The sequence below is a fragment of the Natator depressus genome, chromosome 4 (genome assembly GCF_965152275.1).
Source record: "Natator depressus isolate rNatDep1 chromosome 4, rNatDep2.hap1, whole genome shotgun sequence".
Taxonomy (NCBI): domain Eukaryota; kingdom Metazoa; phylum Chordata; order Testudines; family Cheloniidae; genus Natator; species Natator depressus.
Genome location: NC_134237.1, coordinates 73,634,806 through 73,654,632, shown reverse-complemented (window position 1 = coordinate 73,654,632; position 19,827 = coordinate 73,634,806). Strand labels below are relative to the sequence as shown.

At 43.1% G+C, this 19,827-nt stretch overlaps 1 protein-coding gene across 3 annotated transcripts in view; it reads left to right on the top strand.

The window, feature by feature from the left end:
• Window positions 1-19,827, top strand: part of GPM6A (glycoprotein M6A) — a 350,470-nt gene that overhangs the window by 274,881 nt on the left and 55,762 nt on the right. For all 3 annotated transcript variants that reach the window (XM_074951179.1, XM_074951181.1, XM_074951180.1), the window contains one exon: window positions 10,379-10,571. In XM_074951179.1, coding sequence (XP_074807280.1) covers window positions 10,379-10,571 — 193 coding nt within the window. The remainder of the gene's footprint in view (window positions 1-10,378; window positions 10,572-19,827) is intronic.

Genomic DNA, 19,827 nt, shown 5'->3' with positions numbered 1-19,827 from the left:
AGGGATTTGAATGTGGGTCTTCACCCTCCCAGGAAAATGCCTGAAGCACTGAAATATGAGGTATTCTGGGGCAGGTCTCTATTAATCTCTTCTGTTGAAGTTGTTCTACTGTTTATAATAATTAAATATTCTCCCATGTGAGTGCCCTAACCATTGGGCTATAGAGTCATTCTCTCTCTCTGGCCCTTTGTGGATCTAGCCCCCAGTTCTGATCCTTGTTGATGGACTCTATCTGTAGACTACATCAAAACTCTGGATCTAAAAATCCTTGAGCTATCTTTCAGACGATGGGAGAAATTCAAAATCCAGATTCTAACTTTTCAGTTCTTACTGGTCCTTACAATGACGAAACAGGTAACTTTGTCTTGGAAATTAAACAACAAAACAAAAAACAATCACTCAGAAGTGTAAATTAAGACAAATAATTTAACAATCCACTGAGTGTATAGCATTCATCTTATAAGGGGAGGTGATAAGCATCTGACAGAATAAGACCACAGAACCTCTGGTTTAACTGATTTGACTTTGATCTTATTTAACAAATTAGATTTTTACATTTAATTAACATTTTAATTGGTCATTAGAATAAAGAAATCACATTTCTGAGAGGTTTAATTCATATCTAATGGAAATTTGGCAAACCAGTCCCTAGTTCAGATGCATTTGTCTTTTGATTGCTGAGGGGGATGTGAAACAGAAATGGCTTAAATTGACTGTCATTTTATAGACCTAGAGAGTAAAACAAATATGTTTGGTTTCACATGCTCATTATATTGGAGCTAAAAAGGCGTTGGGAGTATAAACAAAGTTATTTTATAGTCATGCTACTTAGTCCACAGTCCATTGCTACTTTTTGTTTCGAAATTTTGGAAGTATCCAAGACATTAATCTCTAAAATTTGGTTTCTTTTGCTCAGGAAGTATAAAAAGAAATAATATATACCTAGAATTATTAATACTAACAGACCTGCTTATCCCTTGGGGTTTTCTGTGTTACAAATACTGTGTATTGAATAAGTTTCCTAGGTCCTAAGCTCCGTGAGTTTTGTGTTTAAAACATGGCAGTTCTCTATACAGTCTGAGGCCCAAATATGACCATGAATAGACATACTTGTGGCTTTGTATCATTTACGATTATTGTTTGGTGTCCAGCACCATCTGGGCAATTTACAGGTTTAAACTGAGATATTCACAGTTTCACAGAAGGAGATCAAACACCCTGCTCCTGCTGCATGTGGTTTTATCAAAGAGCTAGAAAACCACAATATAATCAGTTGTGATGGTCTGTGCAAAGACAAACATTTTGCTGGTCTTACTAAAGTTGGAGAATTTATGCTTAATCATATTTCCTCGAGGAGAGAATTCCAGCTGTGTGGGCCTATTATTAAGCAAGCACTGCTGTCAGCACATCAGTCGGGTCCTGGCCCATCATGCAACAGAACTGCCCTGATCAGTCAGATGAAGAGTTCTCTGGCGAGGGGAATACCTGGTTGGCATAGAGCCAGTTATACTGTACATAGGAGATGAATTAAGGGAGGGGCATGGGAGAACAGAGGACTCAGCTGCACCCCAGCCATTTCCAGCTGGCATTATGGCCTTGAGGGTCTGTTACCAGCCATTGCAAGTAAAAGTAGTTATGAGAGTGCTCCAGCTTGTGTATGTGTATGTGTGTGTGTGGGGGGGGGGGGGGGGTCATGGCTGAATCAGTCCCTAGCAAGTGGATCAGTTGAGCTCAGAGGTAATATACGGTCACCTATGATTCCTCCTCCTCCGCCTGGGCCCTATGCTGAGTGCAGCTATTTACTGAATGTGCAGTTGTTTGCCATAAAATAGCTGCACTTCCTGAAAGATTTCAGAACTTTTTTCTTTCCTAACGCTCTTGCCATAAAGGTCAGCTTACATTCCAACATACTCACTGTGGGAAAACGCAGCTAACAGTAGAACCAGTGATGTTTGATACCTAATGTGCAAGGGAAAGAGTCTGTCCGCATAGTCACACCTAATCATTTTTGTGCCGTTAGCTGACATTTGTTGTTGCTAGGCAGCAGCAAGCCAAGTATTCATCTGTTGCCTTCCCACAACCTCAGAAGTAGGGGACTTTGTCTGGGCCAGAAGGGGAAAGAAAACCCTTTAAGGAGTGCACTCCTCCTGGTGGCTCTGTGGCTGATTAGTTGGACACAAAGATGCAACATACGTCTGGCTCCCATGCATGCTCAAGCAGGCGGAAGGCTTATAAGCCCTCCCCTCAGCCTGGGGCACCATTCTGTCTGAGAAGAAAAGCCTCCCTCCTGCTGGCCCCATCCCTCAGGAATAGAGTAGGGTCAGGTTTTTGCCTTGCTGAGCACATCATTCTAGTTGCCTTTTGGGGGCTGGGAAGGAATTTTTCCTTCACTGCCAGATTGGTCATGGCAGTGGGAGCCTGGTGGGACAGGTTAGATTGTAAAATTTATATTGTTGCAACGTGGCAGATCAGCACAGGTACTCATCCTGTCAGGGGTCTGGCTCCCTGATGAACTGGAATTGGAAGAGGATTAGGAGGAAGCATCCCCTAAAGAAGATGGGGAATGGATTGGGGCCCCCAATGTCTTGTACAGAGAGGAGACAACCCCCTCTTCCCCACCCCTTTAACCCATGTCCAGGGGAAGGGCAGTGGGGTCCCAGCAATGGTGCTGGGATCAGGTTAATGGTGTAGAGGTGGGGGTGGGGGAGAGGGGCGGATGGCAGCCCACCCCCATATGGAATAGATTACAAAGGAAGGAGGACCTGCACTGAACTTATTTCCGGATAGTTACCAGATTCATTACTTAATAAATTTGTGGCCTAATGATACCAGATTCCTGGTATCTTGCCTGCCTTCCTGTGGTGTCCAGGTCAATCCCTGGAGTGCTTCTTCCACTGGCTACAGTGCACTGCAATTATCTGTTGCATGCTGCCTGGATCCTCAGTTAGACAAGCCAGTTTGTTGGGCAGTAGCAGAACAGGAAATGGTGTACCTGCTAACTGGCTCCTTAAAGCCATGTAGGAAGTATTTGTAGTAAGCTTCTTTTTCACAGTTTTCCACCCCAAGTATTGCCAACCGTAAACATTAAAAAATCATGACTCAGACCCCATCGAAATCCAGACATTTTAAAACTAATATAGCTTAGTTCTTTTGATTTGCCTTCTGTTTTTTGAGCTTTTAGATGTCATGTTTTCTAGCTTTTTCTTGCAAGTCCATTTCTCCAGGACTCCAAAAGCTGGGGCTTTAACTAAATAGGCAAATAATGGAAGGTTCACGATGAAATTGTAAGAGTTGGCAACATGTTTTTAAATGTTTAAATTCATGTGTAGTAACTATTTCCAATTTTGCAGTAATAAACTCACAGAAGTAGACAATTCTCTAATATTTCCAGATGGAAGTTGCTTGAAATTTTCAAGTGTCTTTAGGCTTAAATTTCAAAAGCCACATAAAGTGTGTGCTTGTGTTTAAAAATATTTAATGTTTTGCAAATTTAAAAATACAGTTTGAATCAGCACCATCAGGAACATTCATTAACTAAAACATAACTGGTATTATTGAATGATGACATTTTCAATAACGTGCCACTTTAAGATGAAGAATTTGATCACAAGGTAAACAGAAAGAAGTGTCAAGTAACATTTTTTTTAAGATGACAGCCTAACCTATTTACATATCCTGATGTCTTAACATGAGATTCAAAATTTCCATTATTCTACAGAGGACTTTCATGAATACATTTGGTTAGCTCCTAAACAGTCTAATAGTGCCTGAGTTGATTCATCCATTGATATTAAAATATCAATTTATTTCCTCTTCATTGCCATGACAGCCATTAAATCCATAAAAGCTGTGTCTGCTGTGTTCGGAGATGGGACTGAGCTGCACAATTGGGATCCAGATATTCAGATACACACCCATCATTGCTTGGGTGCATCTTGAATCTGGAATTCTAGTTTGGTCCATCCTGGAGATAGGGGCCAGTTACAAAGTTATGATCTAGGTTTAGATTACAACTCTCTTTTTCTCAGCTATCCCTAGAACAATTGGGGAAGATGTCTGAAATGGAAGTTGGTTAGAACACATCTGTTCTCCTAGGATACCCAAAGTTTTAATTTTCTTTTCAATCCAGTTTTAGTTCTTGTCCAAGGATGTTTGTATGTAAATTGACTTCTAGAAATTGAAAAATAGTTTGGCAATCCTTGGGCACCTTTGAAGACATGGTGTCACCCCACCAGCGATCAGGACATTTACAAAAATTAATGTATCCTTCACACTCCTCACCCATTTCTGTTTATTGAGCAGTTCAGGACTACATTCTAAAATACCCAATACAATAGCAGCATATCAGGAAATCGTTGCAAAATCTTCACACTGGATTGTGTTAATGTGAATTTAGGTACCTTTTAGTTTGTACTAGCGGGATCTATGTGGGGCAGTTACACTGCAATACTTAAGTGTGCACTGCAATTCACATCTCGACAGTCTATAATGTGGGGCTGTGTAGAGAAGCCATCATAGTCACTCCCCCGGTCAGGTGATTTCTCGATGACTTTTCAGAACTAGTCCCATGCAAAATATGTCACTTTTGATTTGCCAGTGTTTTCGCTGATTTTTCCATTAGTTTTGTTTCACGTACTCCAAAACTTCTAGAGCTTCAGTTTACGATTCAGGTTCACGTGGTGAAACTCACACCAAATCAGCTTGTTTTGTTGTGTTCTTTTGAGTTCTATATGTGTTAATTTGATCCAGCAGCCCTGTTACACCATGTGACCAATTGTTAATGTTTTGCTACAAAACTGCAAACCTCAGCCTGAAAAAAGCCAGAGACAATAAGGAAGATTTTCAAATTGTTTCCCATTTCATTGCAACCTCTTTCTGGCATTTCAGATGATCTATTGTCCCCACTGTGTCCTAATATCAGATGGAGAAGTAACTGAAAAACTGTTTCAGATGTTTCATAAAAATATTCAGCATGTTCCTTGACAGGATCTTTTATTTTTTTTCATTGTGCATGTATATTTCTGTGGCTATATAAATAATAGTTGGATTCTCCCAAAAGTTCCAGATGCCTACGGAGATGCTTTCAGAAAGAGAAATATACAAATAAAAATACAAACTACTTCAGTATTCTGTGTGTTCTTGTTTTTCTCTTTTGCCTTCTTGTTCTGGACTTGATAGGCTTTCTGAATACTAAATATTATAGCCAGTACCATAATTGCAATAATACATGCCTGATTCTGCTGTCACACCCATTTTACAGCAGAGTAATTCCATTAATTTCAATACAATTTTCATGGGTTTAAGTGACAAGACAATCAGGCTCTGAGACAATATTCTTTCTGTGTACTAGGCAGAGACAGATTGTTCATTTCATATGTCACTTGCAGAACATCAGCTGCAGTGATGGCAAAGAGTTCACATAACAGTAACACTTTATAAACAAGGAGAATGATTGTGGTGGTGGTAGTGGTGTTTCTATGCCCAATTTGTGTATAAACCCCAACTGCAGTTTAAATTGCTGTAGTGAGTTCTAAGTCATTTATCTCCTTAATATAAAGTAAAGAGGAAATTATATACACACAATTATGGTTGGCTGCTGCATGAAGAAGCGCATTAGATAACTTGCAGCGCCTAAAAGCAGCCCAGACTGGAGGAGCAAATTCTGGCTCCTCCACAAAACCTGTGGAGAGACTACTTTTCAAACCTTCTACAGCAGGAGCTATGAAGGGCATTCCAGTACACAGGTTATTCCTAATCTGGGCAAGAAGAGTCTACACTGAGGAGGGGAGGAGGCAGCTGTTTGTGGAACAATTACTGGTTTGGACATCCATTAACACAGCCTTAATGTGCACCTGTTTTGATAGCTCACAACATTTTTTGGAAGTTGGCACTACACATACATAGTACAGTTCCATGGCTTGCCACCTATGATGCATTTGGATATAACATTTTCTCTGTGGATTGATGATGAATGCAATGGCCAGTTCTGCTTTTATGATTTGCAATTCCAAGGCTGAGGGCGGGGGAATGCAATATTGGAGAAAAGGGACATTTCTTATAGTTTATGTCAAAAGTATATAGCCCCAGCAGTTCTATATTATAACCTTAAACTGGAAAAAAAATCTAGGTAAACAAGAGGGCAAAGTGAGTACAGCCACTGTTGACACTGAATTGTTCCTGTTAAATAGTTTGTCACACTCCCTGGTAGAGGACATGGTTAAGAGCACCAGTCTCAGGTCAGATTGCCAGAATACAGGGCATATACCCCAGACTGATGGTGTGCTCTATCATAAGATTTCACCAAATCAGTTAACAAATGCGTGCTTCCAAAATACTGTACTAGTTATTATGAAGCCACAGTCAGTCACCTTCAGGCCCTCTAGCGCCTCATTCACCACCCAGACAAACCAGACTTCTGTGATAAATGAATATTAAAAACCAGAAATCCCATCTATTAGGTTTTTCCAGTTCCAGAGAACCAGACACTCACCCCAGATCAATATGTACTTGTGGATCTCACCCAAAAACCACACTGGTAGCCAGTCCTTTAGCAAACTATACTAAAGGTTTATTAATATAATAAAAAATAGAATTATTAAATGGTTAAAATGAATCATATATATTATGGCAGATTTCAGAGTTTGTAAATCAGGATAATAGCAGTGATGTTAAATCTCCTAGCTTGCAGTGCATCTCTCTGGATCACCCAAAAGACTGGGGGATCTCAGTCCATTGTTCAAAGTTTCCCTTTGTTAGAAATCATTGTCCAGAAATGTGGAGCAGGAAAGAGGCCAGGGGATGATCTCACAGTCTCCATTTATATCGTCAGCCCATGTGCATGGAAAGTTACTGTCACAAACATGGAGTCAGGGATCACATGTTCTCCATGCCTTGTTGAGTCAGTGGGCTTCCATTGTCCATATGCTTTCTGAGCAGTCCTCAGGAGGAGCCCATTGGAAGAGTTGATTCTTCTTAATGGTCCATCAACCATGGCTGGCTGGTCTTGGTGTAAATCTGCCTTGTGGGTGTTACCCAGGAACACAACATGTTTGAGATACAAACACAGAGCAAAGATTCATAACTTCATATACAATGATAATACATGCATATAAATAGGATAAATTGTTCAACAGATTAACTTTTCCAATGATACCTTACAAGACATATTTTGTATAAGATTTATCACAAACATGCAACAGTAGTGACACATCAGTGGTTGCAATCATGTTGATACATCAGTGTTGAACGCTTAGTGTGAACATGGTCATCTTTCTCTTTATATTGCATTACGTAGGGTTCTAGCACAGGGTGAACAATAAAATAAAATGAGTGGAACCTCTATTTCCAAATTAGCATGTTCATGGTTGTGCATGTGTAACTACGTTGCTGGCCATGGGACTCATGCCCTGAAAGGTGAATATACCTCAGTACCATTGTGGCTTGAGAAAAAATTCTCAAATGTTTTGTAGATCACTTTCCCAAAACAGTGTGTATCAAATTCCTGAGAGGAATTTGCATAGCAACTATATAGGTAACTAATACATGCTGTAGGTGGGTAAATTATACAGTAGGTAAAATATATAGTGATATTTTTAGCAAGTTTGCAAGTATAGACAATTACACATTTTTAGGATGGAAGGATGAGAATTATACCAGTAGGTTTAATTATGTGTATGTCTTATGTGCTATGTTGATGCCATAATTTGTTCTTACAGCATAACCACATTACTGCTTTATCTCTCTCTCTTTTTACATCACCAGAAGAAATCAATGGGAATTAGTTCTAATTTGTAGAGTCCTTTTCTGCATTAGTTGTTTAGTCACTTTGGATTGGTTTATCTATTAGGACTTTCTATTGGTCTTGCCAAAATTTTCCTTAATAGTATCAAGTTCTCTTTTTTGATGGGTGGTGTGATGTTTTGAGACTTATGAAATTAGTAAATTGTATGGTGGAAGTTTTGATGCTTGCTATATGTAATTATTTTTAATGTAAAATGGATTCATTGAAGTTAATTACCTAATTTCCTTTCATATAGTAGTTGAGTGATAGGTAATTCCAGAAATATGAGCATACTGCTGGTAGGTGTATTTGTTGCAGTTGTTCAAATGATATTGGTATTCCATCATTGCGTACATTAGCCAGAGACTCCTTCCCAACTCATATGTTCTCATATTTATCTTCACTGTTTATTTTAAAGCACTGATTTCCCAGTGTATTACCAGGATGGGTGTCTTTAAAATCAATACATGAATATGGGATTGGAGGTCTTTGGGCAAAGGTGTTGAATAGTTTGTTTCTGTCCAGGTCTTCTGTGAGCCTGATTCTCTTCTTACGCTGGTTTCACATCTGTATAATTCTACTCCCTTCATTATTATTTATTATTTCTGTTTTGGTAATTCCCCACAGTCACTGTCCATGCACACGCCGGAAGAAATAGAGTGAAATCCTTGCCCCAAGGAGGTCAACAGCAATATTCCCACTGACTTCATGGGGTACAGGATTGTACAGTGCTCACTTTATATTTATTTTTATTACAAATATTTTCACAGTAAAAAACAAAAGAAATAGTATTTTTCAATTCATCTTATACAAGTACAGTAGTGCAATCTCTTTATCATGAAAGTTGATCTTACAAATTTAGAATTATGTACAAAAAACTCTACATTGTTTTATTTTTAATTTAAAATTTTAGAGCCTACAAGTCCACTCAGTCCTACTTCATTGAATCGCTCAGACAAACAAGTTTGGTTGCAATTTGCAGGAGATAATGTTGCCCACTTCTTGTTTACGTCACCTGAAAGTGAGAACAGGAGTTCACATAGCACTATTGTAGCTGGTGTCACAAGATATTTGCGTGCCAGATGCTAAAGATTCATGTGTCCCTTCATGCTTCAACCACCATTCCAGAGGACATGCGTCCATGATGATGACAGGTTTTGCTTGATAACAATCCAAAGCAGAGAATACCAATGTATGTTCATCGTCATCATCTGAGTCAGATACCACTAGGAGTTGATTTTCTTTTTTGGAGTGGTTCGGGTTCTGTAGTTTCCTCATCAGAGTGTTGCTCTTTTAAGATTTCTGAAAGTATACTCCAAACCCCATCCCAATCAGATTTTGGAAGGCACTTCAGATTCTTAAACCTTGTGTTGAGTGCTGTAGCTATTTTTAGAAATCTCACATTGGTACCTTCTTTGCATTTTGTCATATCTGCTGTGAAAGTGTTCTTCAAGTGAACAACATGTGCTGGGTCATCATCCGAGACTGCTATAACATGAAATATATGGCAGAATGCGGGTAAAACAGAACAGGAGACATACAATTCTCCCCCAAGGAGTTCAGTCACAAATGTAATTAACACACTGTTTTTTTTAATGAGCATCATCAGCATGGAAGCAGTAGGAAAGCTGGGAAGGAGCAAGTATGTGGAGAGAAATGTAAGTGCTGCAGGAGAAGAAAAGAGACATGGGATCTGAGTAAACTCATCGTAGTAATCTAAGGCTGAATATACTCAACCTTAGAGGTCAAAAAGTTAAGCCACTGTACAGTATTAAAGCTTTTTGGTTCATCTGTAATATCTAAACTATTTTCATTTTCTAGGTCCTTTTCTGATTTCACTTAGACTGGTGTAAATCAGGAGCAATGACCCTAAAGTAAGGGGAGTTATACTGGTGTAAAAGGCAAACCAGGCTCTAAGTGTGCGCATGTGGGGTTTTTTTACCGGCACTATTGTCACTGTAGTATCTGAGTGCCAAACAATGTGTTTATTCTCACTCCAACATGCCAATGAGGTATTATCACTGTTTTACAGAAGGGAACTGAGACACAGAGAGACTAAATGACTTGTCCAATCTTGCACACATAGTCTGAGGTGTAACAGGGAACATAATGTAGTTCTCCTGAGCCTCAGGCCACTGCCCTGATTACTGTACCATCCTTCCTCTCTGGTTTTGTTTAGGTCCTCTTCTATAATCCAACTAGAATAATGATTATAGGTTTAGCCTAGTTTCAGCGTGGTAATCTGCTCTGAATAGAAACACCAGAAGCACATAAAATACAGGCGATTCACACTGCTTAATAGTTTCCTTTTAGTCAGGATTGTTGTAGTGTAGTGTAGTGGGTCAAACAACAATTGAGAAGGCAGAAGAGCTGAATGAATCACTCTCCATTTTCTGATGCTGAGGACAGTGACAGTGTAGAGAAGGTTGTATTGCTGGTGGCTGACATACTCTCTCCTTGGCCTGCAGTCTTCAATTTTCAGAGTGCATATACCATATACATGAACACAAATATTGCCTTACATCAGAGAAGGTGCTGGTGCTTTTGGAATAGCCAGACAATAAAAAGTGTTACAATATTATTTTCTTTCCTATGCAGGGTGCTTTGAGTGCTGCATCAAGTGCTTGGGGGGTATTCCCTATGCCTCACTGATTGCCACCATCCTGCTGTATGCTGGGGTCGCACTCTTCTGTGGCTGTGGACATGAAGCACTCTCGGGAACTGTCAACATTCTGCAAACCTACTTTGAGATGGCAAGAGCTGCTGGGGACATTATTGATGTCTTTACCATGTAAGCATTGTTTAACCTTTTGTGACTTTGCTTTTAGGTGGCTGACAATTAAGAAAAGGGAGAAAAATGAGATTCATGAAAGTAATCTTAAATAAAAAGCACAGATCATATAACCCAAGTACATGCAAAAGTATAAGATAAGCACAGCAATTGTAATTCTAATAGTGCTAATATCTTTGCTTTCTACAAGTAATTTGTAATAAACTTTCAAATCTAGTAGTAATTTTTAGCTATTGATTACTCAATAATTGCTGTAATTTTTAGCATTAATGTATTTTGTGATCTTTATGGATGTTTCCCATATTTATAAGTTTTATTAAATGGATTAAGTAATTACAATGCATTATGTAATATATAAAAATATTCATTCATTGTAAGTAATTCACTGTAAACATCAGTCATAGTTTTGCTTTGCATAAGTAATTAACTTTGATACCTATCAAACACATTTCCATGTGGTTACAAATAATTTAGAAAAATAGTAATCATTACTAAAAGCCAAATGTTCTAGCAAAGATGGAAGAGGGATGGGAAAGTCATACTCCTGTCATAGCGGGGGGTATGGAGACCCCATGCACAACCACACAAGCCAAACAATGGTGAGGACTCCACATTTGCCAACCATTCAAAACTCATGCATCTGTCCCCCCAAAATCATATGATTGACTTAAAAATCATTAGACTTTGTTTTTTAAATAATCAATGTTGGGTTCTTTTTATTTGCCTTCTTGTTTTTGAGCCTTTAGGGTTCAAGTTTTCAAGCTTTCTCTGCATCTATGAAGGCTAGGAACTTACTTCGTTAAGTGACAGCTGAGATAATAACACAACTTCAGGAGCTGGGGCTTTAAGAAAACCCCCAAATGTCATGAGACTGACAATAAAATCACAAGAGTTGACAACACTGGACTCCACAGGTCTAGAAGACAGGGAATGAGCAGAGTTCAGAAACAGCTGCTGGACAAGGCATGCTCCTTTCTCCAACCTGTGGAAATTGCCCCTGGAAAAACTTATGGACTTGATTGTTGTTCATTGCAGCATCAACTTTCTCTCTGTGCCATTTTGCAAACTAGTTGCAAGGTGGGAGGGTCCCAGAGCTCGGGCTCCAGCCCTAGTCTGGAAGTCTAGACAGCAATTAAATAGCCCTGCAGCCCAAGTGCCGCAAGCCTGAGTCGGCTGGCATAGGCCAGCTGCGGGTTTTTCTTTGCTGTGTAGATGTACCTTCCAAGCCTGCATCAGCTGGCATGGGCTCGCTACAGGGCTAAAAGTAGCATTATAGACTTTCCCGCTCAGGTTGGAGACTGGGCTGTGAAACCTGGCGAGGGGAGTGGGTCTCAGAGCCCAGGCTCCAGCCTGAGCAGAAACATCTACACTGCTACTTTGAGCTCTGTAGCTCAAGCCCCAGGAGCCCAAGTCAGTTGATCCTCTGAGACTCCCTGCCGCCGGGTGTTTTCGCAGCGTATATGTGCCCTAATACAATATCTTAATCAAATCTGAAATAAAATGACACAACTAAATGGTGGCTCTTCTGTTCCTCCCTTCCTCGTAAAAAACATTCTCTTCTCAGGAATTTGAAAGCAAGTTCTGATGCATGTGGGCCTAGCCAAAGCTGAAGGACCATACGTTTCATTTATGGGGAGCATCATTGTCCCTCCCTGAGCCCTCACAGAGAAGCTACGTGATTTCCCCACAATCACAGAGAAAGACAGTGACAGAGCTGGAAATAGAATCCAGATCTCCTGGCTAGTACAGTCCTGTCCTATCACCGCCCTGCCTTATTGTGCAAGGATTTTCTTCATAGGCACTGCAATATTGCTTGTTGGATTAGTCAGCAAGAGGCATTCATGCAAATCAAGTAAATCACCACTTTGCTATATCCAGATTTCATCACCTTAGGAGTGAGGGTTCTGAGCTTGTTATCTGATCTCACTGTTCTGCAGTGTAGTTTATAGAGCAGCTGGGAAACATGTGGCTTCTGCTATTTTTTTTATGCCAGCATTTAGAATAATGTGTATAACTTGACTTCACAGCTAAGGTTCAGTGTTATCACTGAATGAAAGATCAGTCATCTTATTAGACTGTAACTTATTTTATTAGTCTCTCGGAACCCATTAGTGCAGAACTGCTGCAAATCAATGCTTTCAGTTCATAGCCAGTTTTCCAGGTTCCCCTGTCAAAATCTTAAGTGAAAGTATCAGTCAAGGGCCACAGTTCAAATGTAGATAATTCACTGGAAATGATGAAGGAGCTCTAAAGCCAAATTTATTTTTTTCTTGAAATCTAATTATTTGGCTTCTTCCACTGGCTGCCCAACCCTGCCCCGCCCCAGTCTTACTTAAAAGCACTTGCTTCCTTGGCAGCCTTTTCATTGATCTCTGACTCCAGCTCATTTTTCTGTACCTTAGATCCAAGATAAAATCTTGAGGGAGAGCAAACTTTTTCACTGAAAGCAATGAGGTGCCATCTGTAACTGGACAAGCTGTGCAATTCTGTTTCCTGCCTTTCTGTTTGATTTTAATACATATTAGTATGCCCTTAAAGGTAATTTTCTAGGGAGAGTCAGTGTTTGGTGTTTTGTCACAACATAGTTCAGCAGGTGGCAGTCCAAAATGCCCTTTGTAAATGATGATGTCTTGAAAGTCAAGAAAGAAGCAAAATTCTGTAAATAATGAAAATTCTCCCTTTTATGATTTCTTGCCTCTCCATCAGTGAACTGTCACAATAGATAGACCTTCTGATCTCAAGTAAAAAATAGAGAAAAATTATGAGAAAAGCCATCCTAAGTGATCAATTTTTCTCTGTTTTAAGAAGCTTTTTTCCTTAATGCTGTCAGTGATGTGAAATGTTTCTGTGTGACCCAAAATGTGCCCCTCAGTGAAAAATATACAAAACGGATTGTGTAATGGAACACATTGTGTTGAAATGTATTTAATCATGCTTATGGTTTCTCTCTGGTTTATTGACATGTTGGTTTCAGTATGTCATGCAATCTAAAAATCAATCTACATCTGAGAGCTGTTCTATGTGGTTGGTAGATAAAGGTCTTTTTACTGCAGCCATGACTACATTTGTGCAAAACCCTTACAACATAATTGATAGGCCACCCTTTATTTATTATGACCTTTCATTCTTCTCAATGCATTTACAATCTTAGATTATTTTCTTATATTGTTTTATTTTTTATAATCATGCAGTGCAATTTATGTAGCTATAAGCACTCACTGCTATCTAAAAGCAGGAGCAGGCACATATAGAGGAAAGCACACCCTGTGGATAGCACAGACTTGTTCTTGCTAGGCCAGAAACAAAAATGCTAAAGTCTAATAACATTTCTTCTTCTAAACACCAGGGCTTCTCATGGACAACAATGGCTTGGCAGCCTCATTAGCTGATGCAATTGCTGTTTGTTGCAGCCTTTGAAAAATGGTCCAGATCCATGCAGGTTTTTAATTAACAACTTCCCATAAGAAAAATAATAATCCCATCTCCACTTCTAGAATTATTTAATGTAAAAAAAGAAAATGAAGAAAGAGCACAATACAATGACGGTTTAAAATGAGTGAGGCTGCAAACCAAAACAGAGAAACGACCAGAACCCAGAAGCCACGCAAGAGGCAGTGTTAGCTGTGGCAAAATACTTTGTTCGCCTCTGTAGGCTCAGTCCTTTTTAGCCTTGGAGACTCAGGTTTGGGGCAAGGCGACTCCTTATAGGTGGCACAGGATCCTGCTACTCCTCTCCTCAGTCAGTCCCTTGTGCTTGTTTTCCTTCCCTTCTGGGGAGCGAGTGCAGCCTCCCTACTGGGAAGGTTTGGTGTCTTGCTGCAAACAGCCTACTGGCAGCTTCCCTGCTCCCCTCACTCTCTCCCTCCTACTACCCAGGGGAGGGTTTAAAAAGGTCCCAAGTAGTTGGAGTCAGCTGAACCTAATTGGTTCCCTTGCAACCCCTTTTCCAGCTGAACCTTATTGCCCCATGGTTCTCTCTCCTCAGTGGATAGGGAGGGGCCTTTTAATCCCCTGGGACTAATTACTACCCTCCTTTTGTAGCTGTTTGTCCTGGGTTTACCACATATTCCCCCCCCCCCAACACTATGGGGTTGGGCTACTTGGGTCAGCAAACAGTGCACTCTCAGCAGGCCATCCGCATTGCCATGTTGGATTCCAGACCTATGTTGTACTCTGAAGTGGAGGGGTTGAAGCGACAGGAACCATCTCATCACTCTGGCATTTTTGTCTTTACTTTGGTGAATGGACTGCAGAGGGGCATGGTGCATGACAAGGGTAAATCTCCGTCCCAGTAGATAGTAGCAGAGGCTTTCTACCGCCAATTTTACCGCCAGGCATTCTTTTTCGACAACAGTGTATTTCCGTTCCCTAGGCAGGAGCTTCCTACTGAGGAAGAGGATGGGGTGTTCGTCTTCCCCGACCATTTGTGAAAGTACCACCCCCAACCCTACATCAGAGGTGTCTGTTTGGAGGATAAACTCCTTCCCCCAGTCTGGGGCCACAAGTATGGGGTCAGTGCAGAGGGCCGTCCATAGATCTGAAAAAGCGTCTTCAGCCACCGTCGTCCATAGCTTACTATGTCTGGGCCCCGAGCTTTCGTTAGGTCCATTAATGGGCATGCCCTGGTGGCAAAGTGGGGAATGAACCATCTATAGTACCCCACTAGTCCCAGGAATTCCCTGACCTGTTTTTTTTGGAGTGGTCGGGGCCACTTCTGTTTTGCTTCTAACTTGTTGAGTTGGGGCCTCACCATGCCCCTCCCCACTATATACCCGAGTTATTTGGCTTCAGCTAGTCCGAGCGAACATTTGGAGGGGTTTGCCGTCAGCCCCGCCTTCCTCAGGGTATCCAGCACTGCCTCTACCTTCTCCAAGTGTGTCTCCCAGTCGGGGCTATATATGATAACGTCGTCGAGATAGGCTGCCGCGTACTTGCCATGTGGTCACAACAGTTTGTCCATGAGCCTTTGGAAAGTAGCGGGCGCCCCATGCAACCCAAAGGGGAGGACGGTGTACTGATATAGTCCCTTTGGAGTTGCAAAGGCTGTCTTCTCTTTGTCAGCCTTGGCCAGGGGGATCTGCCAATAGCCCTTGGTCAGGTCAAGGGTAGACATAAACCATGCTTTTTTCAATCTGTCAATTAGCTCATCTATCCGGGGTATAGGGTACGCATCAAACTGGGACACCTCATTCAGCTTTCGGAAGTCGTTTCAGAACCTCACGCTGCCATCCGGCTTAGGCATTAAAACCACTGGACTTGACCATTGGCCATGAGATTCTTCAATGACTCCTAAGGCCAGCATTTTCGTGACCTCTGTCCTGATCCCCTCTCTTTTGGCCTCCGGAATCCGGTATGGCTTGACGTTCACCTTCACTCCAGGCCCTGTGAGGATGTGATGGTGAACCTCAGTAGTCCTGCCTGGCTTTTCTGAGAACACATCCTGGTTGCGTTTAATCAGGCTGATCACTTCAGATCGTTGCTCTGGAGTCAACTCCGGGGATATTCCCACTTGGTCGGGCTGGTAGCTTTTAGGGGATGGTGCCCCTAGCACAACCACATGTGCTTCTCTATCCTGCCATGGTTTCAGCAGGTTTCTATGGTAGATCTGCCCCAGCTTCCGATGACCCGGCTGTCGGACCTTATAGTCGACTTCTCCTATGGCTTCTATTATCTCATATGGCCCCTGCCACCTGGCCAGGAGCTTGCTCTCTGCTGTGGGTATGAGCACCATTACCCGGTCTCCCACCTGGAGCTTCCGGGTTGTTGCGTGGCAATTGTAGTATGTCCGTTGGGCCCCTTGGGCCTTCTCCAGGTGTTCGCGCACAAGGGGGGCAACTTCGGCTATCTTGACTTTCATTTGCAATACATGTTCAACGATATTTCTCTCTGGGTTCGGCTGTTCTTCCCAGCCCTCTTTGGCCAGGTCCAATATGCCCCTGGGGTGGCGACCATATAATAGCTCGAATGGGGAGAATCCAGTGGAAGCTTGGGGAACCTCCCGTACAGCAAACAGCAAGTAAGGCAGCAAGGCGTCCCAGTCTTTCCCGTCATGACTAACCACTTTCCGTAGCATGTTCTTCAATGTTCTATTGAAGAGTTCGACAAGACCATCGGTCTGGGGATGATAGACTGACATCCTAAGGGTCCATAAATGCAGCATTTTACATAGGTCCTTCATTAACTTAGACACAAAGAGGGTCCCTTGGTCTGTCAGGATCTCTTTAGGTATCCCTACTCTGGAAAAAATCCAGACTAATTCTTTGGCTATGGTCTTGGACATAGTGTTCCATAGGGATATCGGGTGGCATAATCTAGTACTACCAGAATGTACTGATGACCCTGGGCTGACCTCTCCAGTGGCCCTACTAGATCCATAGCTATTCGCTCAAATGGAATTTCAATAATTGGTAGCGGTACCAAAGGGGCCCTTAGATGTGGTCGGGGCCCATATAACTGACATTCCGGACAGGAGGTTACAATATCGCCGGACCACCACATAAATGGCGGGCCAAAAAAACCTCTGCAGAGTCCGATCAAGGGTCTTATCTATCCCTAGATGGCCCCCAAACAGATGGCTGTGGGCCAGATCCATCACACCCCTCTGATGCTTCTGTGGGACCAAGAGGAATTCTATGACTTGCTCTTGGACCCGGACTACTCTGTATAGCAGATCACCCTTAATCACATAATATGGCCCTGGGCCCTTGACTCTCCCCTCCACGGGGAACCCATTTACCTTGACTACTACTTTATGAATATTGTGGTATATTGGATCATTGGCCTGATCCTGACCAAAATTCCCGAGTGAGGTCCCCATTTGTCCAAACTCAGGGGGATCTACCTCTGCCTCCCCCTTGGGGAAAACCCCCAGGGAACTAGGTCCGGCTATTGGGTCGTTGATCTCCTGCCCCACCCCGCTGTCCGTTGAGCCACCTCTTTCCCCTACAAGCGTAGATTTCTGGTACTGGGTCAAGATCCTCATTCCCCTCCTTTTATCCGCCCTCCGTTCCCTCTGAGTCTTCCGGGGCTTTCCCGGTGGGGAGAACAAATCCTGGCCAAATTCGTGGAAGGCTGGGGTGGGGGGTAGGGTTATCTATCTGGGCCACCCCCTGGGTCCCGGGTTCATTATTTTCTTCCACCTTCTCCCCAGGGAGTAGGCTATCAAATCCCGGGAAGTCTCGTCCAATAAGGACTGGGTAGGGGAGTTTTGGAACTACTCCCACCGTCACCTTAGTGGAGTTTCTGAGACTTCTATTTTTACGGGGATGATCGCATAGTAACTGACATCCCCATGTACACAGGATATTCCTGAGCGTTTGGCCTGGGATAGTTGGTCCTGGCCGACCAGCTTTCCTGAGACCAGCGTGATTGCACTTCCCGAGTCTACTAACGCGGTGGTCTCTATACCATTCATCTTAACGGGTCTAATGTATCTATGAGGGACCATTGCAACCCCAACTAGACTTATTAGATCACATGGTCCCCCTATATGTCACAGTTTGCATTGCATGGGCTCTTCTAGATTTGGGCATTGGGCAGCGATATGCCCCAATTCGCCACATGCATAACATCGGTACCCTGCTTGGGGCAGCCCCCGATTTTTCGGGCTACTGGGCTTTATCCCCCGAGCCTTTCTCCCCCAGTCCTCAAGTCTCTCTGGCTGCTCTTCAGCCTCCTTCCTCCCCTCCATAGTCCAGCCCGGTGCTAGGGCAAACCAGGGCCTCGGCACAGAGACTTGTCTCCAATTCTGGCGCCTTCCTTCCCCGGTGGTCCGCGAAAGTTCTTGGGCTGCTAGGTGTCTCTCTACGAGGGCAACTAGTTCATCACAGGAGGAGGGATCTTTTGGTGGACCCACCCCCGTATGTCTGGGGGCAACCCCCTCATGTACCTGTCCAACACGAGGATTTCCACTGTCTTCTCCGGCCCATGGGTCTCGGGGCGGAGCCACTTCCGGGCGAGGTGGATTAAATCAAATAGCTGGGACCTCGGCAGTTTGCTGTCCCGGTATTTCCACTCATGGTAGCGCTGGGCCCATATGGCTGACGTCACACCTGACCTTGTCAGGATTTCCGCCTTCAGCTGGGGGTAATCCATAGCTGTCTCTGTGGTCATGTCGAAATAGGCCTTCTGGGGCTCCCCACACAGAAATGGAGTCAGGATAACTGCCCACTGGTCTTGGGGCCAGGCCCCTTGCAGTGCTGTCCTCCCGAAGGCGAGGAGATATGCCTCTATGTCGTCGTCCGTAGTCATCTTCTGTAAATAGTTGCTTGCCCACAGCAGCCGGATCCCCTGGGGCCCGTGCATCAGCGTGGTCAGAGCTTTTAACTGGTTCACTACTTCATTCAGGGTGGCTCGATCTTGGGCCACCTGGTTCATCAGTAATTGGTTCGTCTCCTGTCGGATGCATCCTGACTCTTGCTGGGCAGCCATCTGCACCCTGGTAGCCTCTTGTTGGGCCGCAGTGGCCTGTACCAACGCCTTCACTACATCCTCCATTTTTTTTTTTTGTGATTTACACTGCACTGAGATGGCTTGCCACAGAGCCTTACTCACTCACCACATCCCACTTCTGACACCATGTGTGGCAAAATACCTTGTTTGCCTCAGTAGGCTCAGTCCTTTCTAGCCTTGGAGACTCAGGCTTGGGGCAAGGCGAATCCTTATAGGTGGCACGGGGTCCTGCTACTCCTCTCCTCAGTCAGTCTGTTGTGCTTGTTTTCCTTCCCTTCTGGGGAGCGAGTGCAGCCTCCCTACTGGGAAGGTTTGGTGTCTTGCTGCAAACAGCCTACTGGCAGCTTCTTTGCTCCTCTCACTCCCTCACTCTCCCCCTCCTACCACCCAGGGGAGGGTTTAAAAAGGTCCCAAGTAGTTGGAGACAGTTGAACCTAATTGGTTCCCTCACAACCTCTTTTCCAGCTGAACCTTATTGCCCCGTAGTTCTCTCTCCTCAGCAGATCGGGAGGGGCCTTTTAATCCCCTGGGACTAATTACTACCCCCCTTTTGTAGCTGTTTGTCCTGGGTTTACCACATAGCATTTGTAAAAAGTACAGTTGTTATTATTAATGTGTTGTATTCTGATAGTGCCCACAATGTGTCTAGGCTCTACACACACTCACTCTCTCTCACTCACACACACACACACACACACACACACACACACCCTCCCCCCCCCCCCAGAGGAAACAGTCCCTTCCCAAAGAAGTCACAATGTGGAGGCAGTGAAAACCCACATGTGAAATTGGAAAATACATATTT